The 26,952-nt window shown below is 49.6% G+C and overlaps 1 protein-coding gene across 2 annotated transcripts in view; it reads right to left on the reverse strand.

The window, feature by feature from the left end:
• Positions 1-4,317: 4,317 nt before the first annotated feature.
• The window catches only part of TTL (tubulin tyrosine ligase), a 43,159-nt gene continuing 20,524 nt past the window's right edge, over positions 4,318-26,952 (reverse strand). For both annotated transcript variants that reach the window (XM_077133705.1, XM_077133704.1), the window contains exons 6-7: positions 18,960-19,103; positions 4,318-7,572 (exon numbers count right to left, since the gene is read on the reverse strand). In XM_077133705.1, coding sequence (XP_076989820.1) covers positions 7,458-7,572; positions 18,960-19,103 — 259 coding nt within the window. In that variant the 3' untranslated portion in view covers positions 4,318-7,457. The remainder of the gene's footprint in view (positions 7,573-18,959; positions 19,104-26,952) is intronic.

Here is a 26,952-nt window from a genome sequence, read left to right on the forward strand (position 1 = left end):
ATCGACATTTTGAGCTCGATAATTCTTTGTTGTGGGACCATAGTCTATTTGTCAAAACTAAGAAAGAGACATTGATGCATTGCTTTTAACCAAATTCCATATTTTATTTGAATTTCTAATTTTTTTCCCCATTAATGTCCTCTTTCTGTCCCAGGACCCAATCCAAGGTGTTACATTGCATTTGGTTGTCCTGTTGCCCCTGTCCCCTCTGATCTGTGATAGCGTTTTAGTTTTTCCTTGATTTTCACGACCTTGGCAGTGCTGTGGCGACTGTCCAGGTGTCTTGGGCATTGTATCCCAGTTTGGGTTTCTTTGTTGTCTTCCCTGGGTGACCCCAGGGCGTGGCTGGGAGGATGCTGGAGGGGAGGTCTTGGGCACACAGGGGTGCATGGAAGCCCCGTCCCTGGTGAGGCTGACCTTCAGCACTGGGTCGAGGTCGTGTCTGCCTGGTCTCTTTGGCTTTGAGGTAGTGTGCTTCCCTCTCCGTCCTCTGTTCTTCAGAGGCCGGTCACTAGGCCCAGCCCCTTCTTCAGGGCTGAGGTGGGAATTGACTTCTGTGTCCTGTAGACGGTTCATATCTACACACGTGACTACGTGTCTCCTCTCCCCTTATTTATTATTCAGTCATCTATATCAGTATCATTTCATGTTTGTTCTTTGGGTTATATTTTCATACTACGTCTTTTTTTGGGGGGCTCAGATTGTTCCCGCTTTGGCCTTTGGGAACTGTCTCAGGTGACTCCTGTGACCTTTGAGATGTGCCCATCCTTTTGTTTCTTGAGAACTTACTTTCTGGTCCCAAGGCCATGTTTGTGACCCAAGGAGGGGACACAGAATGAAATTCCCTACTAGTTAGAATGTATACTTGGCATCTTTTTCCATCAGAGACTGCTGGGGTAAAAGCTTTGTTTCTCACTTTTAGCTATTACTGAGTGACTAGGATTCATATCAGATAATCACGTACTGCTCCTAGTCACAAAAGTCCTATGAAGGAAGAATCGATGAATGAAGCTGATCTGGATGGGACTAAGGTAAATCAGAATACAGAGTAAAGGATGATATTATTCATATTTTGAAAGTTCAGCTTCTCTGTGAGACCAAAGAGAGGGATTTTTTTTGGGTGCAAAACATATTTTGGGTAGTGCATTTCCTAATTTAACTTGTGGGGTCAGTTTAGTTGAACACTAAAAGTACATGGAATCTTGAATAGGGTATGAGATTTTGTTGGTTGTCGAGGTTAGTGTGATGCCCCGATATATCCCAGAGTGATCTGGGCAGTGAATAAAGAAGCACTTGCAAAATTCCCTTTGGGCACTGGGAAGAGGAGGAAATATTCAACTTCCCCAATCGGAGAATTTCACATATTCCTGAAAGCAGTGGAGACAACCAATTCAATAGGCCAAGCCCTTGATCTTGGGGTTTGCTCCTGTGGAACTATCCCTGCAAAAGATAGGCTAAGCCTACTTAAAATTGGTCCTAAGAGTCACCCCCAGAGAACCTCTTTTGTTGCTGCGATGTGGCCTCTCTCTAAGCCGACACGGCACGTGAACTCACAGCCCTCCCCCACCCCCCACCCCCCACGTGGGACACGACTCCCAGGGGTGTACATCTCCCTGGCAACGTGAGACCAAAACCCCGGGATGAGCTGAGGCCCAGCATCAGGAATTGAGAAAGCCTTCTTGACCACAAGGGGGAAGAGAGAAATGAGACAAAGTTTCAGTGGCTGAGAGATTTCAAAATGAGTCGAGAGGTTATCCTGGAGGTTATTCTTACGCATTATATAGATATCCCTTTTTAGTTTATGTATTGGAGAGGCTGGAGGGAAGCACCTGAAACTGTAGAGCTGTGTTCCAGTAGATTTGGTTCTTGAAGACAACTGTATAAAGATTTAGTTTTACAATGTGACTGTGTGATTGTGAAAACCTTGCAGCTGATGCTCCCTTTATCCAGGGTACGGATGGAGAATGAACAAATAATGGGGGGGGGCAAAGGTTAAAATAAATTGGGTAGATTGAAGTACTAGTGGTCAGTGAGAGGGAGAGGCAATGAGTATGTATGGATGGATTTTTTTATTTGTTTTTCTGGAGCAGGTGTTCTGAAAAGGATCATGGTGATGAATACACAATTATGTGATGATGTGTGGGATGTTTCTATGTTCAGATTTATGAATAAAAATAAATATTTTTAAATCCTGTCAAGTACCTGAACACATTCACACTGGATGTGTATATTCGGTGATTATTTTGGTGGCTTTGATCATTTTGGAACAATTCTATAGTTCTAGTCAACTGATAAAATACTTATTTCCATTATTAATTGATATTTTCATTTTCATAAGACATAGGTTTCTAAGAACCAATTTAAAATACATCTGAGAATGAATTTTAAATGCACAATTTAAAGTTAACAGAACGTGTCTACAACTGTGAAGCGGAATGAAACAGCCTCAGGTAGGAGTACAGTGGGGAGTGACGGAAACAAACCCCACTTGGACTTGGAAACTCCCATTCCAGACCCACCAGTGGAGTCACAGAAGCGTCTCAGTTAATCTCGTTACTCACAGCAGTGAGAACTGTTTAGACTGTTTCCTGATTTCAGAGGTAGGCAAAGAAGGGACGATTCTTTGGAAGTTATTGGGCTCTTGAAGGTGGTTTGTGGCTTTTCTGTTGCCTTATGAGTCCATGAAGCCTGTTCCAAAGCTGACCCCTTGGCAGGCGCCCCCACACCCTTTCCTCCCACCTAGTGTGAAGGCCCCTCCCCAGAGCCTGCCTCCAACGGCTGGAAATCAAGGAGGCCGGTCTTCCGTAACTTTATCATGCCTGTTGGAGTTAAGTGCAGTAAGATCCAGAGCTGATGTCTGTTATATTACGTAAGTGGAATTTTGGGTTTAGACATGTTTTCAGTGGCTCCTAAGATCACAGATTTGCAGTTGTCATCTCGGTTATCCAAGATGGTATAGCCAATTTTAAAAGACTGAAACTAGCATTGATAAATGCTGGCTAACATTGTATTAGTGATTAACAACCTATTCCTGGATAGGCTTATCCCTCCCTACCTTTAAAGATAGTGACCCACTGGGCAAGATGCAAAGACACACACAAAGAAAATGCTCAAAAGGGCTGCAAAGATTCCTGAATACCGTCTGAACAAGTGATGGTCAGAAGGAGATCATCATGTGCTTCCCCATGACACGAGCATTTCTGCCCAGCCTAAGGAAAGGACCCTCTCCAGGATGGTCAGTAAGAGTGGCCTCTGCCAAACAGACCAAGCTGGAGAACCACAGTGGAGCGGGTCAACCCACCCACCCCCAGCCCAGGTCACTGGCGCCACTGATCACACTGATAATATTTGGGTATGTAAATAAGGAGGCAAATAACAATGTTTTCTTTTCTGCAAAACTAAGATAAGCTCAGTTTTCCAAAATGTCATGTGAAAAGTCTGAGTGACAGAGGTTGGAGCAGAATGAAGATTTTCACTGTTTTTTCCTGTGTTCTAAGCAAGCAGTAAGTGGTTGAACGTTGTAACCCCTTTTTGGTATGCTTTCATCTCCTTTTTCATCTTGGAGTTCCTTAACGTAACAGCTGTGGATGTTGACCACTTCACGTTTCCTCTCCAACACCAGCGGGCCACAGAAGGGCCCTCTCTGTGCTGGAGTCTGTTTATGGTGTCTGGGCAGCCATGAGAGGCCGGGCAGCTATGCGCTGGGAGAGCGGGCGGTCCCTCAGCCTCCTCACGCAGGAAGTCGGAGGGAACATTTACACCAGCAAACCCCTTTCTATGCAGTCTTGGGGAGTGCGATTCAAGGTCTTTCTACGCGTGGCCTTCGTGAGATGCTCAGAGTCTCTTGGCCTTCTGGCTAATAGGGAAGCAGCCTTGTTTCAGAAGCTGTCCTTCACTTCTCAGGGGTCTCATCTCACCATCTGTTGCATGACTCACACAAAACACAAGACGTGAGAGGCCAGGGGCTAGATTCTGACAAAGCGTTTCAGTGTTTCTCCCTTGGAGCAGCTCATCAGTTTGGAAGGACAGGCTGTTGGCTCATGTACTGGGTGACAGGCAGGAGTCTGCAAACTACAGCAAATCCAGCCGGTGTTAATACCGCCTACAAGCCAAGAATGCTTTTTACACTTTTTTATGAGTTGTAGGGAATAAAACAAAGAAGAATATGCAAGAGAGACCCTGCCTGGCTTGCAAAGCCTAAAACATTTCCGGTTCTGGCCTTTACAGAGAATGTGTGCTGGTCCTGGGGCACCCGTCATACACGGGAGTCAGCGAGGCCCAGCACAGCCCACTCAGCGAGAGGAGAAAACAGAGGCACACACTTAAACATCACCTTTTACTTCCGTGCCGTTTAAACATCCACAATATCACCCTGTTTCACAAGCCATCCCTCTCCAGTACAGCTTCCGTGTCCAGGGCCACACATGTCACTGAGCCCCCTCTCCTGGCTCTCAGGCGCCAGGGGGAGCACGCTGGCACCCCACCCCAACAGCGGGCCCCCCTCGCACAGGGCAGGGCCGGATCCACCCCTGTTGGCGTCACCTCGGCTGTCAGTGAAAACACGTCTTAGTTTCACATCAGCTGCTGGTCGTGTTGCTCCAGCCATCCCCACGGCCACCAGGTGTCCACGCTCAGGACAACCAGGCTGAGGACCCTGAGAGACGGCACACAGCGGTGACGGTGCCGCCACGGCTCCCGTGTGGCCTGTGGACATGCAGGCACCCCGGTGTTCTCGGTAAAATGCAGTTTATAGTAACCACAGGGTTAGGTAAGAGGGAGGGGGCTTTTCTCTCATTAATGAATAGCTTAACACATATTTAGGAAATTTATGAATTCATGTCTGTTTACAGTTGCTCTCGGTGCTTCATAAGCTGTTTATGTAAATGAAAGCAGGCTTCAGATCCCAAGCTGTGATGAGAACCAGATAAATTCCCTGACAGAGAACCTGTTCAGACAACACTTGCCTGGAAGGTACCATGAATTCATGCGTCAGCATCTGGTCATTCTTAAAGGGCAGCCTGTCCATCTAAAAAGGCTTTTACAAAACACCCTAGGCCTTACGTGTTTTTCTCTCCTTCTCCAGCATGGCCTCGGGCATCTGAAAGCGTCCTGGTGCCCCATGTCAGACTTAACTGGCAGGGCTGGGGGAGGGAAAGGTGTGGACACCCACCTTTTTAAAAGCTTCTCAAATAATTCTCGTATGTAGTCAGTGCCAAGAACCTCAGTACTAGAGACTCTCGAGCCTTCCTAATGTTATCTGTCCCCCATAAGTGTCCCTGAGGTGGTCCCTGGGGCAGGAAAAGGTCTCCTCCAGGAGGTCAGAAACTAAGGCACAGAGAGGTGAGCTGGCTCTGTGGATACTGCAATCAAATGACAGAGCCAAGGTGGGAACTGACATCTCCACAAGTAACACTTCCTCTCCCAGCAGTGGAGGCACTTGTGCAGGCCAGAAGACTGGGGCAGGGAGCGGGGGGACATCACAGAACGGTGTGGAACAGTCTGAGCCAGCCACACGGCCTGCCTGGAAACAGGGGCATAAAACAGATACAACACTTATGTGAAACCAAGCGAGGATGAACTCTTTGTTTTAAACCTTACTGTCCTCACAGATATGCTGTTCACTCCAGTCTGTTAAGAAAACCATGAAGATTCACAAACTTCCCAACATCTGAATGCTCAGCTCTGCTAGAAAGTTCCTAAATGTTCCTGTAATTTGGGTCAGAAACACAAATACAACTCTGTGTTGGCAGCTGATAGCATTCACGCCAGCAGGGATAGCATTCACGCCAGCAGGGCCAGCCCACCAAAGCTTGCCATGGGCCCAGCTTCTTATACCCTCGCGGTGAGCCTGTGCTCCTCAGGCCTGCTTAGTCCTCACCCTTCTCAGAAGCGCAGACAACACCCAGTCCACGCACTGGGCCTGCGGACTTGACCTTTAGCAAGTCAACATTTTTCTTATTTTGCTCTGGATGCAAACTTTTATTATCCTTATCCTGGGGAGCCACCTGGACTTTCATTTCATAATTCTAAATCCCCATGAGAACCAGGCAGTTGGGTCCTTCTCCGCTGAGCTCCCACATCGTATCACCCACGGTGGCAGCTAATAACTTTCTCATTATTTCCTTTTTCACTGTAAGTAGCTCCCACATCTCATCATGTTTGAAGACACGTTGCTTTTTTCTTCTCTTTTTAAACACATCTCACCTGACTGCTGACCTGTTTTCTGGTGTCAGGTAGGGACGCATATGGAGCAGACGTGTGAAGGAATGACACATTTTGGAGAAGAGAGGGCAGTTTTCAAAGGGTCTGCTGTGATTTTCGGTAACTATAATGAGGGTCTTTTTATTAACCTCATACTCAATACAAACGGGGTCTTGTTTTCCCCACTGCTAGTGATCAGCCTCCTGAAAAGCTGACAATCAAGCAATCCAGTAAGTGGAAACTCCATCTCACGGCACACATTTCTCACGGCCCTGGGACAATGCATGGGGCTGAGGCCGCTGTGTCTGCTTTAGGAGACCCTCCTGCAAAGGCCACACAGACGCCATGCGGTCCTCTCCCAGAGGAGACGTCAAGCCCTCCCTGGAGCCACGTCCCCGCCCCGCCACCACTCCCGTGGAAGGTGCTTTTGGAGCTAACAATAAAGGAAAGCTACCTGTGTCCGGGAGGGGACAGCGGGCAGGAGAATGCTCCTTCCCCAACAGACGCTCAGAGAGGACTGTACTAAGGTGAAGGAGAAGGAGAAAAGGGAATCTGCAAGAGTGCACTGGAAACTCAGCTAAAGATCATCGAGATCATCATTTTTTCAAAGACGCATCACACTCAGTCTGGTAAGTAATGCAAGATACCATGTTTTCTCTCACATCCATATTTGATGTGCACCAGTTTGGGGCAGCCTTGCTGCTCTGTTCCTAAGACATGCAGAGAGCACAGCAAGGGCAGCTTTGGCTCCCCGGTGCCTGGCCGACACTGCCCCCCACCGACGATGGACCAAATGCCATCAGGGACACAAGGAGGGCCCAGGCCAGGGCCGGCATGCGTGTCCAGAGTCCTGCGGGGAGGGGTGCCCAGTGGGCGAGAGGGGCCCCTCCAACATGCCCCGACGCCAGGGCACGCCTGAGTGGGGCGAAGGCACCTGCAGCAAGTGGGAAGGTGCCACCGTAGGAGGAAAGTAAGACTTTTAAAAGGACAAGAACATAAAATAATCAAATCCCTGTTTTTCCCCTTTTGCGGTCCCTGCAGAGAACTCAGAAAGCCTGCCGGCGATATGGAGAGCTCAACTGGAGCCGCACGCCAAGCACCTGCTCTTCGGGGCGTCGTCTTTCCTTCGTGTGTCTCCCCACACGCCTTGCAGAGTTGCCTCTCTTCCACCTGTGCCGTTGTCCTGACAGCCACCTGGTGACTACTTCCCCTGGCGCAAGGGGCGTCTCCAGAGGCAGCTCAGGCGCCTGCCGCTGTCACAGCTTGATGAATGCAGTGGACGGCTGTGGCTGTGGCTGCTCCACCGGGGGCGGGAAGACGCTGGATATGGCTATGTCCACGATGCCCTGGCAAAGCTCTGCATAGAGCTTCCTGGAAAGTATTCAAAAGAAACATCACTGAGGTTATTCTGAAGAGCAAATACAGATGGTTCAAAAGCACATGAAGAGATGCTCATCTTCACTGGCTCTAAGGGAAATGCAGATCAAGATTACAATGAGATTATCACCTCACACCTATAAGAATGGCTGCTATTAAACAAACAGGAAACAATAAATTTGGAGCAGATGTGGAGAAACTGGGACACATGCAGTGCTGGTGGGAATGCACAATGGTGCAGCCTCTATGGAAGACAGTTTGGTGGTTCCTTAGGAAACTAAATATTGAGCTGCCTTATGACCCAGCAATAGCACTACTTGGTGTATGCCCAGAAGAGCTGAAAGTAATGACACAGACATTTGCACACCAATGTTCAAAGCAGCATTATTCACAATCACCAAAAAATGGAAACAAACCAAATGCCCATCAACAGAGGAGTAGATCAACAAAATGTGGTATATACATACGATGGAATATTATGCAGCAATAAGACAAAATGACATCGTGAAGCACATGACAAGACAGATGAGCCTTGAGGACATGATGCTGAGTGAAATAAGGCAGACACAAAAGGACAGATACTGTATGATTTTGCGATTATGACCTTGGTAAAGGTAATCTCACAGGCTTATAATATAGAATACAGGGGACCTAGAGATACATAGAAGCTGGCGATGGGTGAACGGTTAGCTAACGAGGTTGAACTTAAATGTAAGGGAAAAGACACAAGTGAAGGCAGTTCATTAGTGGGTCTGTAAGTAATTCTGCCATATTGAAGATAAACATGATAGAAAGGGGTGTATACAGCCATATATCCCACTGATTAACACTACAAATATAAACAAGTTCTTGCTTGAACTGCTTCTAAGGTATGAATCTTGCAAAAAAAAGTCAATAATAGAGGGTATGGAGGGAAAACTGCTATTGCATGCTATGGCCTACAGTTAACAGGAAGACATCAACAGTACCACAGCACTGCCAGGTATAAATAATTGGGAGGCAGGATGGATAAGAGTTAAGGGGAAGTTGGATTTTCTATTTGCTCAGGGTGTGTTTATCAGTATTTTTCTCTTTAGAGCAATAAAAATTGTGTAAAACTGAGTGCTGATGATTGTTCAACTAAGTGAGGACAGTCTGATACATGGACTGTTCGCTTTACACATTATACATGATGCCCAGTGGATGGGGTCGGCTGAAAGATAGACTGAGAAGCGGAAAGGTGAACTGTGGTGTATACACGTGATTGGATAATGTGGTAGTCAGGTTCAGGTGTCAACTTGGCCAGGCGAAGGTGCCTGGGTCTGCTGCTGTGGCCATGAGCCAATGGTACGTGAACCTCATCTGTTGCTCATTACATCTGCAGTCAGCTAGGAGGCGTGCCTGCTGCAATGAATGACATTTGACTTAACTGGCTGGTGCTTAAATGAGAGACTCAACATCACGCAGTTCAGCATACCTCATCTCAGCACTCACAGCTCAGCCCAGGCCTTTGGAGATGCAGAAAGAAGTCACCCCGGGGAAAGTTGTTGGAACCCAGGGGGCTGGAGAGAAGGCCGGCAGAGACCATCCTGTGCCTTCCCACGTAAGAAAGAACTTCAGTGGAAAGTTAGCTGTCTTTCCTCTGAAGAACTATGTTTTTAACTAAATAAATCCCCTTTTATTAAAAGCCAGTCCATCTCTGGTATATTGCGTCCCAGCAACTCGCAAACTAGAACAGATATTGTTGTGTTTACAGAAAGGAATGAAGTCGTGAGGCATGCAGCGAGGAGAATGAACCTTGGGGTCATTATGTGGTTGCAAAGTAAGCCAGAAACAAAAGAACAAATATTGTATAATCTCCTTTAGAAAATAGCTATAAGAAAACTGGGGCCTAGATTGTAAGCTCTTATAGCAGTCACGTTGGGTCCAGAGCTGTAATTGTTACTTCAAGATTTTGAGATGCTGTTCTATATATACATAACCCATCTCCCTGAAACTGTGGTACCCGGGCGACACCTAGCACTCAGAGTTACAGTTCTGAAATGCTGAAAGTCAGCAATGCTACATATAACAATTGTTAAAGAAACTGAAAAAGAGATCAGGCTTCAATTAGATATAAGAATGAAGCTGATCTGGTCAGGACCAAAGTAAATCAGAATACTGGGGTAAGGAAGACATTGTCTGTATTTTAGAACTTCACCTACTGTATCAGACCAAAGTTTTTGTCCAAAACCTCAATTTTCTGTAGCATAGAATCTAGTTTCAACCTGAACAACCCAAACAAAAGAAGCCCAAAATGGGAATGAGGGCTTGTAATTCTGTATAGCTTAATGTTGTACCTGGATACATCCCAGAGTATGATGGGCTGAAAATTTAAAAGTACTGGCAAAGCCTCTTGGAGGATGGAAAAAAAAACCCATGGAACTATTAAGTTTTAGCACCAAGGAAACCCTGACACTGCCTTAAACATTAGGGACGCCTAAGTCAACATGACAAGCCCTCGATCATGAGGCTTACTCTTGTGAAGCTTATGTAGGTAGCAGAGAAGCTTAGACTACCTATGGGCATGCCTAAGAGTTCTTTCTGGAGGACCTCTGTTGTTGCTCAGATGTGGCCTCAGTCTATGCCCAATGCTGCAAGTGAAATCACTGCCCTCCCCGCTACGTGGGACATGACATCCAGGGGTGAAAGTCTCCCTGGAGACGTGGGAGAGGACTCCCAGGGATAAATCCAGACCTGACACTGTGGGATCAACAATTCCATCCTGACCAAAAGGGGGAAAAGAAGGGTAATTAATAAAGTATCAGTGGCAGAGAGTTCAAGAGCTCTTACACAAGCTTCAGGTAGACCTTGCTACTTATCATAACCTGCCAACCCCCAACCAGGACCATTCCAGCCAATCCTAAGGAACACCTAGGGAAATATGTAAGATCCCACAAGGGTTCCAGGCACTAGAGTAACTTTCCAGAAACCTACAACCTCCAGATGGGTCCCCGGTCCAGATAAGTCCTGAAACCTAGCCCAGCCTCTCCAGAACATCAGATAGTTCCATCTCCCTACCCCATATCAGAGACAGACCCTTCCAATATCACAAATTCAGAATTGCCATAGCCCAAACAACCCTAAAGATTGGGATAAGGATCAAAGGAGAAGGTGGACTTATAACAGAGAAGACAGGATTTAACAAATGAGTTTGACTGCTGAATCATTATATTGATATTTCTTTTAGTCTCCAGTGTCTTTGAGCAGCTAGAGGTAAAAACCTGAAATTGTGGAACTGTAACCCATACCAAACTCTGAAATCTGCTCTATAACTAGTTGTTATAATGTACATCGGAATGTATTGCTTTTTTGTATATATTCTTATATTTCACAATAAAAAAAATGTTAAAAAAAAATGAAGAACCATCCCTGACATGTTCGTCAAAGGGCAAATGTAGTTTTCCTTCACCAGGACCTGCCCAAGAAAGTGCATCTCCTGACTCCACAGACAGAACTGGCTCCCGCTGTGCAGACGACACTGCAGGAGGCACTGCAGGGGGCTAAGCTGCTGATAAAGCTGCCACGAATGCTTCGCAGGTGAGCCTGGCTGGCGGGAGGAGGGGCAATTCTGTCACGTATGACGCGCCGGTGTACCTGCCAGGACAGGTGCTCCAGCAGAGACCTGAGAGTAAAGAGGAGCCAGATGGGAAAGGGCGGCCAGGTGAAACAGGAGGAGGGAGGAGAGAGAGAGAGGGCGCAGGAGCTGGAGCCCTTGCGTGCGCTGGGGAGAAGGGCAGTGCCAGAAGAAGGGGCGGCTGGCACGGAGGAGGGGAAGTCAGGGTGTGTGAGGGGCTTGCAGGAGGATCAGAGTAGCGTGACTGCAGCGGAGGGCAGGGCAGGCAGGAGGTGAGCGCAGGGGTCATGCGCGGGGGTCAGGGCGGGTCCCACCGAGGCAGGCTGCGGCGAAGGGCAGCGCAGGGGTCACACGCGGGGGTCAGGGCGGGTCCCACCGAGGCAGGCTGCGGCGAAGGGCAGCGCAGGGGTCACACGCGGGGGTCAGGGCGGGTCCCACCGAGGCAGGCTGCGGCGAAGGGCAGCGCAGGGGTCACACGCGGGGGTCAGGGCGGGTCCCACCGAGGCAGGCTGTGGCAAGGGGCTCTCTAACCCATGGCCACCTCCGCCCGGGAGGACCTTCCACGCGGCAGCGCACGGCCCCAGGGCCCGGCCTCTCAGGACAACGCGAGCACAGGGGGCAGCCGGAGACGTGGTCCAGCGAGGTCACCCACACCTGAGAGGACGCCCCCGGCCGGGCGTGTTTGCCCGCTCAGGCACACGCATGTCCAGGGCTCACCAGGCCAAGCGCCCAGCCCAGTCTGTCTGCACCAATCAAACCCACCTTCTCATTCAGCCTTGTCAGACTCGAGCTTCCCTTCTTCTTTTTTCTCTCGACTGCTGCTATTGAGACATCCTCAAACACAGCCTCCCCTTCCGAAGGGGCAGCAGCGCGGGGGCTGCAGGGGAGGGGCAGGAGGCTGCCCCCAGCACGCGGAGACAATGCGGAGACTTGGGTGCATCATGCGATGGGCACTGGGCGGGGCCCCGAAGCACCTCACGCCACCCTGGGAGGCATTTTGCAAAGGGGAGGCTGGGAAGAGGAGGCGTGGATGCTGCATGGGCCCAGCCAGTCCCCTGCGGGTCTGCAGGTGCGGGCAGGACGGGCGGTAGTGGCCGGGGCGCCTGGCCTTGGCCTGCGGGCCTCTCATGGGTGGGCTCGCGCAGGCCGCAGCAGGGTGACCAGCTCCTCCAGATGGACGGATTCGCAGCCAGAAGCCGCCGGGAGGGGCCCACGGCCAACGTCAAGGTGGAGGGAGGGGAGGCCCCGCCAGGCCCCGGCCCACGGCCCCCAGGTCCCACAGTCCCGGCCAACCTCTCCCGTGACAGGGTCCACCCAGGGGGCACGTCCTGGCCGCCGGACACGGGCAGTTTTGACAGCCCCTCGCCCTCGTGAAACCGAGCAGTCTTCACATGCACAGCAACACAGAGACTGGCTCGTGAGCACGTCCCCGTCACTTCACTGTCCGTCTGTCCCTCCCGACCCTGCCCTCCAGGCCTTGCCCCCTTCCTGGGGACCCCACACGCCCCGGCCCAGCCAGGACTCCTGTGCCCTCCCGTTCCAGCCCCTGCACTGCCACCGCCGCCTGGGCAGAGCTGCCTCCTCCGTCCCGGGCCGCCTCGAGGGCCCTCACCTCCACCGGCCCCCAAACGGGCCCACGAGGGCTCCGAGCACAGCTGGACCCCAGCCGTGGGTGGACACAGGCGCAGGCTGTGGGCTCAGAGCAGGAGGGCCCAGGGTGATGGCCTCGGGCTCCAGTGTGACCTGCTGTGCTGGGGAACGGGGTCTCCATGGGGGATGGGGGTCTCCGTGGGGAACAGGGGGTCTCTGGGGGGACGGGGGTTCATGTGGGGGAAACTGGGGGGAATGGGGGATCTCTGTGTGGAATGGGGGTTCTCCGTGGGGGAACCTATGGGCAACGGCGGGGTGGGCACAATCTCTGTCCAGCACACCTGGGCATGGCGTGTGGGAAAAGGTGAAGCCGCTGTGCTCTGCAACTGCAGGTTATTAAACCTGAGCAGCTACTGCTTCTCCAGCCTGGCCCTGCCCACGTGACGGGGTGTCCTGTGGTCTTATGTGGAATAGAGGCCGATGGACCCTCTCCAGGGGCCAAGCTAAACCAAGGTCCCCTCGCTACCCAGTCCTTCCCTCCACAGGAATGGAGCAGTTTCCTACATCCTCAGAGGGCATCGTTTATGCTTAACAATCACAGTGTCTCTGGAGAAAAATGCCTGGCAAACAACGGAATGAGCTCCTGGGGTGGACTGAATCTCATACCCACCCACCAACAGCCACATTCCTCATCTCAGCTGCATCCCTCATCTCACCACGCATTTCTCATCTCAGCTGCGCCCCTCATCTCAGCCGCATCCCTCATCTCACCACGCATTTCTCATCTCAGTCGCATCCCTCATCTCAGCCGCGCCCCTCATCTCAGCCACATCCCTCATCTCACCACGCATTTCTCATCTCAGCCGCACCCCTCATCTTAGCCGCATTCTTCATCTCAGCCTCATCCCTCATCTCAGCCGCACTCCTCATCTCAGCTCACATTCCGTGGTGTGAGCCCGTGGTCAGTAGGGTGCTCTGAGGATGGACTTCAGGGAAGGGGTGAAGGTGTGGACATGCGTGCGGACGCTTTAGCATCTAAGGCCCTGCTTCCCTGTGGTCAAACTGCATCATGGCAGCCTCAACCCACACAACGAGAGCCTTGTAAAGAGAAGCCCGAGGTCAGCGGAAGCCACAAGGACAAGGACACAGGCACGTGACGGAGGCAGAGGCAGCGCCAGAGCCCGAGGGCTGCAGCAGGCCAGCACCAGTGCACAGGCACCTGCGGGGAAAGCACGGCCGTGCGGACACCTGGACGTCAGACTTTCAGCCTCTGAAACCATGAGCCAGAAGTCCTCACCATGTCAGCGCTGCAGCATCTGCCACAGCTGCCCTGGCAACTGACACGGCTTCAGAAGTAAACAGAAGCGTCCTTTCCCACACAGGACGCAGGACGATGGCATTCTCTCCCTACGTTTTATCCCTGTTCGCCGCACTGCACTCTACCCTGTTCCTCGAGCCGCTGTCCAGACATGGGCCCCTGTGACACTCTGACTCTCTGGTGGACCCCAGAAAAGCCAAGCTCTTTACTCCTCATTCGGTATTGCTGGGTGGGAGCTCTTTGATTGTTTCCATGGAGATGGGACCCACCCAATTGTGGGTGGTAACCTCCGATTAGGTGGTTTCCATGGGGATGAGTCTCCACCCATTCAAGGTGGGGTTGCTCACTGGAGCCCTTCAAGAGGGAACCATTTTAGAAAAAGCCACGGGAGCCACCAGAACCGAGAGAGCCACAGCCATTGGCAAGGCCTGGAGAGAAAGCTGGCAGATGTCACCATGCTCACCAGGTGCCCTTCCAGCTGAGAGAAACCCTGAACACCATCAGCCTTCTGGAACCAAGGTATCCTTCCCTGATGCCTTAGATTGGACATTTCTATAGCCTTGCTTCAATATGGACATTTTCATGACCTTAGAACTGTAAACTTGCAACTTAATAAATTCCCCTTTTTAAAAGCCGTTGTTTTTTGGTATATCACAATCCAGCAGCTTGCAAACTAGAACAGCCATCCGTGTCTTTACTACAAATACTGCGACACTCAAAGCTCTGTTTAAACATCCTCAAGGCTCTCTCCAGTACATTGCTGTGTGCAGTGTGAAGGCAGTAGCCTGGTTTTCTTATTCTCCTTTGAGTCCTACGGCCTCATTCTCTGTATAGATTAATTAAAAAAAAAAAAACTTTTGCATTTAAGCACAAAATCTCCCTAGGGGGTAGAAGAAAGATATACAGATGTCCTTATTTAATTAAGCCCAAAAAATGATGAATGAGGTGGGAAAAAGTATAGACCAGAACTAGATACTTTGTCCATTCAATTAATCTATACAGAGAACTAGGCTGTAGGACTCAAAGGAGAGTAAGAAAACCAGGCTACTGCCTTCACACTGCACACAGTCCAGCAAGAAAACAAACCAAAACAGCTAACTCAACGGCAACCAGTGCCATGAAGGAAACGAATAAGGCTCTGGGTAGAGAAAACCCGGATGGAACTGACTGCTCTAAGCAGCTTCCTGGAAATGCCGTTTTGTTGGAGACTATGGGGTGGAGGGAGCTGCAGACAGGGGTAAGCACAAGCACAAGAGCCCACAGCAGATGTGGATGGTCAAGGGAAGTGGGGGTGCAGAGGAGAGGGGGGTGGGCAGCAGAGCTGCAGGTGCAGGGAGGCGATGCTGTCATCCCAGGGGCGATGGATAGCTGGAAAGCAGCATGGCCTCATTTCCACTCTGCGCCTCTGCTGCCCGGGAGGGAAGGGGCAGTCAGGGGCTCTGTGAAGCCTCTGTGTTAGGTGACGACAGGACTGTGGGCACGGCGGGCAGATGGCGGGAGGGCTGCGGGCACCCTGATGGGCGGAACCCTAGGGTAGGGGGTGAGAGAGGAGCGACCCGGTCAGCAAGCCCGACAGACGCCGCAGACGCAATGCGAGTTGGGCACTCTGGCTGCAGCAGGGTTGGGCGGCTGAACAAGGTCCCCTAGGGAAGGTGCAGCAACCGAAGATGAGAAGCCCAGATGGGAGGCAGTGGGGAGCCAGAGCCAGTCCTTCCCACAGCTCCCAGGCAGAGCACAGGGTCCCCAAAGCCACAACAGGAGAGGCTGCAGCAAGGGCGCATCAGCTGCCCAGAGGTCCAGTGGGGCCAGGTCAGAAAGGGCGACTGGACTTGGTAAGGACGAAGCCAGTCTGATGGGAGCCGAGTAAGGCAGTGGAGAGCTCAAGTGCAGACGCTGCTCTCCAGAAGTGTGGCTGTGAAGGGAGCAGGGCAGGCATCACGGCTTTGCTTTAAAATCGAAGGCACAGGCTGGAGAAAGAGGAAGAAAGGGCAGCCACGCAAAGGAGGACAGCAGGAGAACAGGAGGGTGTGGCGGAGGGAGGCGGCAGGGGCACAGCGCAGGATGCCTGGAAGGCGTGAGCGGGGTGGTGTGAGGGCCACTGAGCTGTGGCAGAGGCTCCTCCAGAAGTGCCGGGTTGCTGAGGCCGCACCCCTGGTTTTGAAGCCACACCCCTGGTTGCTATAGGACACACCCCTGGTTTTGAGGCCACACCCCTGGTTGCTATAGGACACACCCCTGGTTTCTGAGGCCACACCCCTGGTTGCCGAGGCCACACCCCTGGTTGCTATAGGACACACCCCTGGTTGCTATAAGCCACACCCCTGGTTTCTGAGGCCACACCCCTATTGCCGAGGCCACACCCCTGGTTGCTGAGGCTGCACCCCTGGTTGCTATAAGCCACACCCCTGGTTGCCGAGGCCGCACCCCTGGCTGCTATAAGCCACACCCCTGGCTGCTTATAAGCCACACCCCTGGTTTCTGAGGCCACACCCCTATTGCCGAGGCCACACCCCTGGTTGCCGAGGCCGCACCCCTGGTTGCTATAAGCCACACCCCTGGTTGCCGAGGCTGCACCCCTGGCTGCTATAAGCCACACGCCGCACCCTTGGTTGCTATAAGCCACACCCCTGGTTGCCGAGGCCACACCCCTGGCTGCTATAAGCCACACCCCTGGTTGCCGAGGCCACACCCCTGGTTGCTATAGGATACACCCCTGGTTGCTATAAGCCACACCCCTGGTTGCCGAGGCCGCACCCTTGGTTGCTATAAGCCATACCCCTGGTTGCCGAGGCCGCACCCCTGGCTGCTATAAGCCACACCCCTGGTTGCTATAAGCCACACCCCTGGTTTCTGAGGCCACACCCCTGTTGCCGAGGCCACACCCCTGGTTGCTATAGGATACACCCCTGGTTGCTATAAGCCACACCCCTGGTTGCCGAGGCCGCACCCTTGGTTGCTATAAGCCACACCCCTGGTTGCCGAGGCCGCACCCCTGGCTGCTATAAGCCACACCCCTGGTTGCTATAAGCCACACCCCTGGTTTCTGAGGCCACACCCCTGTCGCCGAGGCCACACCCCTGGTTGCTATAGGATACACCCCTGGTTGCTATAAGCCACACCCCTGGTTGCCGAGGCCGCACCCTTGGTTGCTATAAGCCACACCCCTGGTTGCCGAGGCCACACCCCTGGTTGCTATAAGCCACACCCCTGGTTGCCGAGGCCGCACCCCTGGCTGCTATAAGCCTCACCCCTGGTTGCTATAGGACACACCCCTGGTTGCTATAAGCCACATCCCTGGTTGCCGAGGCCACACCCCTGGCTGCTATAAGCCACACCCCTGGTTGCCGAGGCCGCACCCTTGGTTGCTACAGGCTGCACCCCTGGTTGACAACGCTGCAAACCTGGTTTCTATCGGCTTCACCCCTGGTTGTAGGAGCTGCAACCCTGGTTGCCGAGCCCACACCCCTCGTTGCTGAGGCCTCAGCCCTGGTTACCGAGGCCACAGCAGTGGTTGCCAAGGTCTCAGTCCTGGTTGCTGAGGCAGCTGCCCTGCTTGCTAAGGCCCTACACCTGGTTGCTAAGGCCCTCCCCATGGTTACCGAGGCCACAGCCCTGTTCGCAGAGGCCGCACCCCTGGTTGCCGAGGCCACACCCTTGGTTGCCGAGGCCACACCCCTGGTTACTAAGGCTGCACTACTGGTTTCCAAGGCCACTCCTCTGGTTGCTAAGGCTGCACTCCTGGTTGCCGAGGCCACACCCTTGGTTGCCGAGGCCGCACCCCTGGTTACTATAGGCTGCACTCCTGGTTGCTATAGGCTGTAGTTCTGGTTGCCGAAGCCTCAGCCCTGGTTGTCGAGGCCGCATACCTGGTTGCCGAGGCCACATCCCTGGTTGCCGAGGCCTCAGTCCTAGTTGCCGAGGCTGCACCCCTGGTTGCTAAGGCCCCACCCCTGGTTGCCAAGGCCGTACCCCTGATTGTTATAGGGTGCACTCCAGGTTTTTGAGGCCACACCCCTGATTCTGAGGCCGCATCCCTGGTTGCTATAGGCAACAGCCCTGGTTGCCAAGGCCGCAGCCCTGGTTGCCAAGGCCGTACCCCTGGTTGCCAACATGGGTTGATGACGTACCCATGGTTCCTGAGGACGCACCTCTGATTGCCAAGGCCACCCCCCTGGAGCTACAGGCTGTACCCCTGACTGCAGAGCTACACCCCTGGGTGCAATGCTGTGCCCTGCAGACACACGATCTTCTCACACTCATTTAGAAAAATCAAAACTTCTGCAACGTGTTGGCCACAAAAGGCTCTTGCAGAGGTAAATGACACGGAACTGGGACTTCAGAAGAACCAGCAGTCTAGGATTAAGTCCAAGGGGCCCCACCTTAACTCCAAGACCTTACACATGAGCCCCAGCTCACCTTTTCACCCTCACCTTCGTTCCTCCGACACTAACACCAAACGCACCGTGGATGAGCCCAGGAGCTGCCCAGACGTGCCCAGAGCCAGGCCCCACCTGAGAGGTGCCCCCCACTGCTGGTGCCCTGCACATTCCTGCTCGTGTCCCAGCCCCAGCTCCACGGCCTCTGTGCCTTCTCAGGCCACGTCTGCTGGAGAACCCGAGCCTCTGGGTCACTGTTGCCTCCCTGCCCCAGGACTGCCCACTCAACCAGCCCCATGAAACGGTCTCCTAAGGCGCTTGAGCTCATCGCGGCTCATACAGTGGGGACAGGGGAAGGATGTCATAGCCTCCGTAGGAGGTACCTACACTGGCACGCCGCCCTCCCCGCCGCAGCCTACAGGGCAACCCCCCCCACCATCCCCCCAGCCTACGGGCACGCTCCCCCGGACCCCCGCCGGCCCACACGGGGTGTCGGGCTTACTGAGCACACGCAGGGGCGCCGTTGACCTCGATGAGCCAGACCTTCAGCTCCACGTCCACCATGAAGTCGAAGCCGAAGAGCTGGAAGCTCTGGTAGGGGAGGTGCCGGGTGCTGATGGCGGGTTCCACGCTCAAGAGGCAGCACCTGCGGGGGGAAAGCACAGGTGAGAGGGGAGGACCGATGAGTGGGGGGCAGCACGGGCGAGTGGGGGGAGCACGGATGGGTGAGGGGAGCATGAGCGAGAGAAGGGGAACACAGGTGAGTGGGGGGAGCACGGGCAAGAGGAGGGAGCACGGGCAAGGGGGGAAACACAAGGGTGAGGGGAGCACAGGCAAGTGGGGGGAGCACGGATGGGTGAGGGGAGCATGAGTGAGAGAAGGGGATCACAGGTGAGTGGGGGGAGCACGGGCAAGAGGAGGGAGCATGGGCAAGGGGGGAAACACGGAAGGGCGAGGGGAGCACAGGCGAGTGGGGGGAGCACAGATGGGTAAGGGGAGCATGAGCGAGAGAAGGGGAACACAGGTGAGTGGGGGGAGCATGGGCAAGAGGAGGGAGCACGGGCAAGGGGGGAAACACGGAAGGGTGAGGGGAGCACAGGCAAGTGGGGGGAGCATGGATGGGTGACTGGGAACATTACAGTGAGGGGAGCACGGATGGGTGAGGGGGGCATGAGCGAGAGAAGGGGAACACAGGTGAGTGGGGGGAGCATGGGCAAGAGGAGGGAGCACGGGCAAGGGGGGAAACACGGAAGGGTGAGGGGAGCACAGGTAAGTGGGGGGAGCATGGATGGGTGACTGGGAACATTACAGTGAGGGGAGCACGGACAAATGAGGGGCAGCACGGATGGAGGATGGCGCCCCAGCAGAAGTGCACAAAACTGGCTTGAGTTAATCCCCACTTCTAAAATCATTACCAACATTATTAAAGAAAAGGCCACATTCAAAGAATTTGTCTCAAAGAGCTTGGAACCACTGCTGTTCCCAGCACAGGGAAGACTGAGGCACCGCGGCAGCTGTGCCTGTGGACTCCTCCACACGTGTGCTGCTGCCACACCGCTCACAGTAAGATATTTTCACGTATGTTCACCATGAAAAATGGACCATTGTTTGGTGATGAGCAGAACATGCAAAAAGAACGGTGGTCTCCATTTATTTCACTGCCTCCAGTCCTAATGCCAACATTTGCCAATTAGAGATTTAAGAGCTAAAATATTGAAACTAAATACTGAAACTCAGAATAGAATTATTATTAGCATCACCTACTGAATGAAAAAATCAGGGAATTTTTGTGACTCGGAAAAAAGTTGAAAGTGAATTTCAGAACTATAGTGAATAATTGCACAAACACCAACGTCAGAATCTCAGATAACTTTTTCAACCTTTCTAAGTCAGGCTTTGATTTCCTACACAATGGGGACAAAAACCGAACCGACTCCTAAGATCTCTGGATTGGTTCAAAAGACAATGAAATAAGGAACATGGCATAACTCCTGGCATCTCGGAAGCATTTAATAAACCTACTACTGTAAAAACAAGTATATTTTATTAATTTATCACAAATTATGATAATCACAAATTATCTGTGAATAAGAAAACTGCTATCTAGTTCTACCACCCCCAAAAAGCTATGTCATTTTTGCTTTATGAAGATTTTCCCTGATTTTTCCCTTCACTGAATATTGGGACTAAATATGAATCTTGGTAAACACATCGCGGTGATTCCAGGATTACCAGAGCTAAGTGCCATCTACACCACTGTTTACGTAGGAGAGCGCAGGAAATGGGCTTCCGTGTCGCCAATGTCAGATGCGCCTTTACAGACAAGTTCCGACTCATGTCTTCGAAAGAACAAAACCCACCCCTCCGTGAACTTGGAGCCAGGGCCTTGTACCTCTATGCTCCTCTCATTTTTTTTTTCTTCTAAAAAGGAAAATATTTCTATAGATATATTTAAAGCTTTAAAAATAATTTTGGACATACAGCCATTTAACAATTCACTGGGGATCAACAATGCCATCCTGACATTGGATAATGTCAGGGGGTAAAGAAGTGTAATTAATAAAGTATCAGTGGCAGAGAGAGTTCAGAGAGAGTCGAGAGGCTACTCTGGAGGTTGCTCTTACACAAGCTTCAGGTAGACCTTGCTACCTATCATAACCTGCCAACCCCCAACCAGGACCATTCCAGCCAATCCTAAAGAACACCTCGAAGATGGCGGCTTAGTAAGGCGCGCAGGTCTTAGTTCCTCCTCCAGAACAACTACTAAAGAACTACAAACAGTACAGAACAGGAGCCACGACAGAGACCAGAAACACAGCGTACCCCATTCTGAAACGGCTGGACCAGCTAAGAGACTCCGCTGCGGTGAGGTCCCCGAGAGGCGCGTGCTTCCCCAGGCTGTGGCAGCTGGTGGCCGAAGCCCCTCCCTCCCTCCTTCCTGGGCCGGCTGGGAGTTTTGGATCGGGTTCCCCAAGCCTCGGCAGCCGGCGCCCCTCCCCACGCGCGGCTTCCCAGGCTGGCTGGGAGCCTCGGAACAGCGGTCCCCCAAGCCGCGGTGGCCGGCGACCAGAGCCCCTTCCACACACATGGCTTCCCGGGCCGGCTGTGCATCGGAACAGCGGTTCCCCAAGCCGCGGCAGCTGGCGACCCTCCCCCACAGGCGACTTCCCGGAGGGAAAGGAAAGAGTCTCCAATAGTAGTAGAGACTGAGCCCAACCTAACACCAATAGTGGCATTAATGAACAACTTCTGACTACTAAAAATAGGCCCTCAGCTCAGGTGAAACTGATCAAGGTGGAATTCGCCGATTGGGCTAACTGAAAAAGAGGAAAGGGGGTGAAACAGAGCCTTCTGCGGCTGTTTCTACGGAGGCTTCGTTGCCTCTGGGCTCAGCGCTGGGATTACATAGGTTACAACTGCCCCGAACGCAGAAACAGGCTGCATTCAGGACTCTACCACCTGAACCTTCCCCGCGGGAGGGGTGAAACTCAACTCAGGTGGAATCCCTCTCTCAAGGAATTCAGATCCCAGGACTTCACAATTTGAAGCCATTAAAACCAACCTACAACCTTTCCTCTGTCTGCACCACACACCCAGCAGCGAGAGTCTTCCAAAGTTAAAGGAGCCACAACATCTTTTGCTGGTGGGACCCGCAGACAGACAAGCACCACATACTGGGCAGGATAAAAAAAACAGAGCCCAGAGACTTAACAGGAAAGTCTTTCAACCTGCTGGGTCCCACACTCAGGGAAATCTGATTAAATGCACAGACGCCAGCAAAAAATAAGAAATCACACCAGGAAAATTGAAGATATGGCCCACTCAAAGGAACACCAAAGGAAACCAATAGCTCAAATGAGATACAGGAGCTGAGACAACTAATTCTGAATATATGAACAGAAATGGAAAACCTCTTCAAAAACCAAATCAATAAATTGAGGGAGGACATGAAGAAGACATGGGCTGAACAAAAAGAAGAAATAGAAAAACTGAAAAAACAAATCACAGAACTTATGGGATTGAAAGACACAATAGAAGAGATGAAAAAAACAATGGAAACCTACTATGGTAGATTTAAAGAGACAGAGGCTAGAATTAGTGAACTGGAGGATGGAACATCTGAACTCCAAAAAGAAACAGAAACTATAGGGAAAAGAATGGAAAAATTTGAACAGGGGCTCAGGGAATTGAATGATAATATGAAGCGCACAAATATACGTGTTGTGGGTGTCCCAGAAGGAGAAGAGAAGGGAAAAGGAGGAGAAAAACTAATAGAAGAAATTATCACTGAATATTTCCCAACTCTTATGAAAGACCTAAATTTACAGATCCAAGAAGTGCAGCGCACCCCAAAGAGAACAGATCCAAATAGGCGTTCTCTAAGACACTTACTAGTTAGAATGTCAGAGGTCAAAGAGAAAGAGAGGATCTTGAAAGCAGCAAGAGAAAAACAATCCATCACATACAAGGGAAACCCAATAAGACTATGAGTAGATTTCTCAGCAGAAACCATGGAAGCTAGAAGACAGTGGGATGATATATTTAAATTACTAAAAGAGAAAAACTGCCAACCAAGACTTCTATATCCAGCAAAATTGTCTGTCAAAAATGAGGGAGAAATTAAAACATTTTCAGACAAAAAGTCACTGAGAGAATTTGTGACCAAGAGACCAGCTCTGCAAGAAATACTGAAGGGAGCACTAGAGTCAGATACAAAAAGACGGAAGAGAGAGGTATGGAGAAGAGTGTAGAAAGAAGGAAAATCAGATATGATACATATAATACAAAAGGCAAAATGGTAGAGGAAAATATTATCCAAACAGTAATAACTCTAAATGTTAATGGACTGAATTCCCCAATCAAAAGACATAGAATGGCAGAATGGATTTAAAAACAGGATCCTTCTATATACTGTGTACAGGAAACACATCTTAGATCCAAAGATAAACATAGGTTGAAAATGAAAGGTTGGGAAAAGATATTTCATGCAAATAACAACCAGAAAAGAGCAGGAGTAGCTATACTAATATCCAACAAATTAGACTTCAAATGTAAAACAAAGAAGGACACTATCTACTAATAAAAGGAACAATTCAACAAGAAGACATAACAATCATAAATATTTACGCACCGAATCAGAATGCCCCAAAATACGTGAGGAATACACTGCAATCACTGAAAAGGGAAATAGACACATCTACCATAATAGTCGGAGACTTCAATTCGCCACTCTCATCAATGGACAGAACATCTAGACAGAGGATCAATAAAGAAACAGAGAATTTGAAAATTACAATAAATGAGCTAGACTTAACAGACATTTATAGGATTTACACCCCACAAAAGCAGGATACACCTTTTTCTCAAGTGCTCATGGATCATTTTCAAAGATAGACCATATGCTGGGTCACAAAGCAAGTCTCAACAAATTTAAAAAGATTGAAATCATACACAACGCTTTCTCGGATCATAAAGGAATGAAGTTGGAAATCAATAATGGGCACAGTGCCAGAAAATTCACAAATACGTGGAGGCTCAACAACACACTCTTAAACAACGAGTGGGTCAAGAAAGAAATTACATGAGAAATTAGTAAATATCTTGAGGCGAATGAAAATGAAAACACAACATATCAAAACCTATGGGACGCAGCAAAGGCAGTGCTAAGAGGGAAATTTATTGCCCTAAATGCCTTTATCAGAAAAGAAGAAAAGGCAAAAATTCAGGAATTAACTGTCCACTTGGAAGAACTGGAGAAAGAACAGCAAACTAACCCCAAAGCAAGCAAAAGGAAAGAAATAACAAAGATTAGAGCAGAAATAAATGAAATTGAGAACATGAAAACAATAGAGAAAATCAATAAGACCAGAAGCTGGTTCTATGAGAAAATCAATAAGATTGATGGGCCCTTAGCAAGACTGACAAAAAGAAGAAGAGAGAGGACGCAAATAAATAAGATCAGAAATGGAAGAGGAGACATAACCACTGACCACACAGAAATAAAGGAGGTAATAACAGGATACTATGAACAACTTTACGCTAATAAATACAACAATTTAGATGAAATGGACGGGTTCCTGGAAAGACACGAACAACCAACTTTGACTCAAGAAGACATAGATGACCTCAACAAACCAATCACAAGTAAAGAAATTGAATCAGTCATTCAAAAGCTTCCCAAAAAGAAAAGTCCAGGACCAGACGGCTTCACATGTGAATTCTACCAAACATTCCAGAAAGAATTAGTACCAACTCTCCTCAAACTCTTCAAAAAAATCGAAGTGGAGGGAAAGCTACCTAATTCATTCTATGAAGCCAACATCACCCTCATACCAAAACCAGGCAAAGATATTAGAAAAAAAGAAAACTACAGACCAATCTCTCTAATAAATATAGATGCAAAAATCCTCAACAAAATTCTAGCAAATCGAATCCAGCAACACATTAAAAGAATTACACATCATGACCAAGTAGGATTCATCCCAGGTATGCAAGGATGGTTCAACATAAGAAAATCAATTAATGTAATACACCATATCAACAAATCAAAGCAGAAAAATCACATGATCATCTCAATTGATGCAGAGAAGGCACTTGACAAGATTCAACATCCTTTCCTGTTGAAAACACTTCAAAGGATAGGAATACAAGGGAACTTCCTTAAAATGATAGAGGGAATATATGAAAAACCCACAGCTAATATCATCCTCAATAGGGAAAAATTGAAAACTTTCCCCCTAAGATCAGGGACAAGACAAGGATGTCCATTATCACCACTATTATTCAACATCGTGTTGGAGGTTCTAGCCAGAGCAATTAGACAAGAAAAAGAAATATAAGGCATCAAAATTGGAAAGGAAGAAGTAAAACTATCACTGTTTGCAGACGATATGATACTATACGTTGAAAACCCGGAAAAATCCACAACAAAACTACTAGAGCTAATAAATGAGTACAGCAAAGTAGCAGGTTACAAGATCAACATTCAAAAATCTGTAGCATTTCTATACACTAGCAATGAACAAGCTGAGGGGGAAATCAAGAAACGAATTCCATTTACAATTGAAACTAAAAGAATAAAATACCTAGGAATAAATTTAACTAAAGAGACAAAAAACCTATATAAAGAAAACTACAAAAAACTGTTAAAAGAAATCACAGAAGACCTAAATAGATGGAAGGGCATACCGTGTTCATGGATTGGAAGACTAAATATAGTTAAGATGTCAATCCTACCTAAATTGATTTACAGATTCAACGCAATACCAATCAAAATCCCAACAACTTATTTTTCAGAAATAGAAAAACCAATAAGTAAATTTATCTGGAAGGGCAGGGTGCCCCGAATTGCTAAAAGTATCTTGAGGAAAAAAAACGAAGCTGGAGGTCTCACACTGCCGGACTTTAAGGCATATTATGAAGCCACAGTGGTCAAAACAGCATGGTACTGGCATAAAGATAGATATATCGACCAATGGAATCGAATAGAGTGCTCAGATATAGACCCTCTCATCTATGGACATTTGATCTTTGATAAGGCAGTCAAGCCAATTCACCTGGGACAGAACAGTCTCTTCAATAAATGGTGCCTAGAGAACTGGATATCCATATGCAAAAGAATGAAAGAGGACCCGTATCTCACACTCTATACAAAAGTTAACTCAAAATGGATCAAAGATCTAAACATTAGGTCTAGGACCATAAAACAGTTAGAGGAAAATGTAGGGAGATATCTTATGAATCTTACAATTGGAGGCGGTTTTATGGACCTTAAACCTAAAGCAAGAGCACTGAAGAAATAAATAAATAAATGGGAGCTCCTCAAAATTAAACACTTTTGTGCATCAAAGAACTTCATCAAGAAAGTAGAAAGACAGCCTACACAATGGGAGACAATATTTAGAAATGACATATCAGATAAAGGTCTAGTATCCAGAATTTATAAAGAGATTGTTCAACTCAACAACAAAAAGACAGCCAACTCAATTATGAAACAGGAAAAAGACTTGAACAGACACCTACCAGAAGAGGAAATACAAATGGCCAAAAGGCACATGAAGAAATGCTCAATGTCCCTGGCCATTAGAGAAATGCAAATCAAAACCACAATGAGATATCATCTCACACCCACCAGAATGGCCATTATCAACAAAACAGAAAATGACAAGTGCTGGAGAGGATGCGGAGAAAGAGGCACACTTATCCACTGTCAGTGGGAATGTCAAATGGTGCAACCACTGTGGAAAGCAGTTTGGCGGTTCCTCAAAAAACTAAATATAGAATTGCCATATGACCCAGCAATACCATTGCTAGGTATCTACTCAAAGGACTTAAGGGCAAAGACACAAACGGACATTTGCACACCAATGTTTATAGCAGCGTTATTTACAATTGCAAAGAGATGGAAACAGCCAAAATGTCCATCAACAGACGAGTGGCTAAACAAACTGTGGTATATACATACGATGGAATATTATGCAGCTTTAAGACAGAAT

Source organism: Tamandua tetradactyla, chromosome 17 (genome assembly GCF_023851605.1).
Source record: "Tamandua tetradactyla isolate mTamTet1 chromosome 17, mTamTet1.pri, whole genome shotgun sequence".
Taxonomy (NCBI): domain Eukaryota; kingdom Metazoa; phylum Chordata; class Mammalia; order Pilosa; family Myrmecophagidae; genus Tamandua; species Tamandua tetradactyla.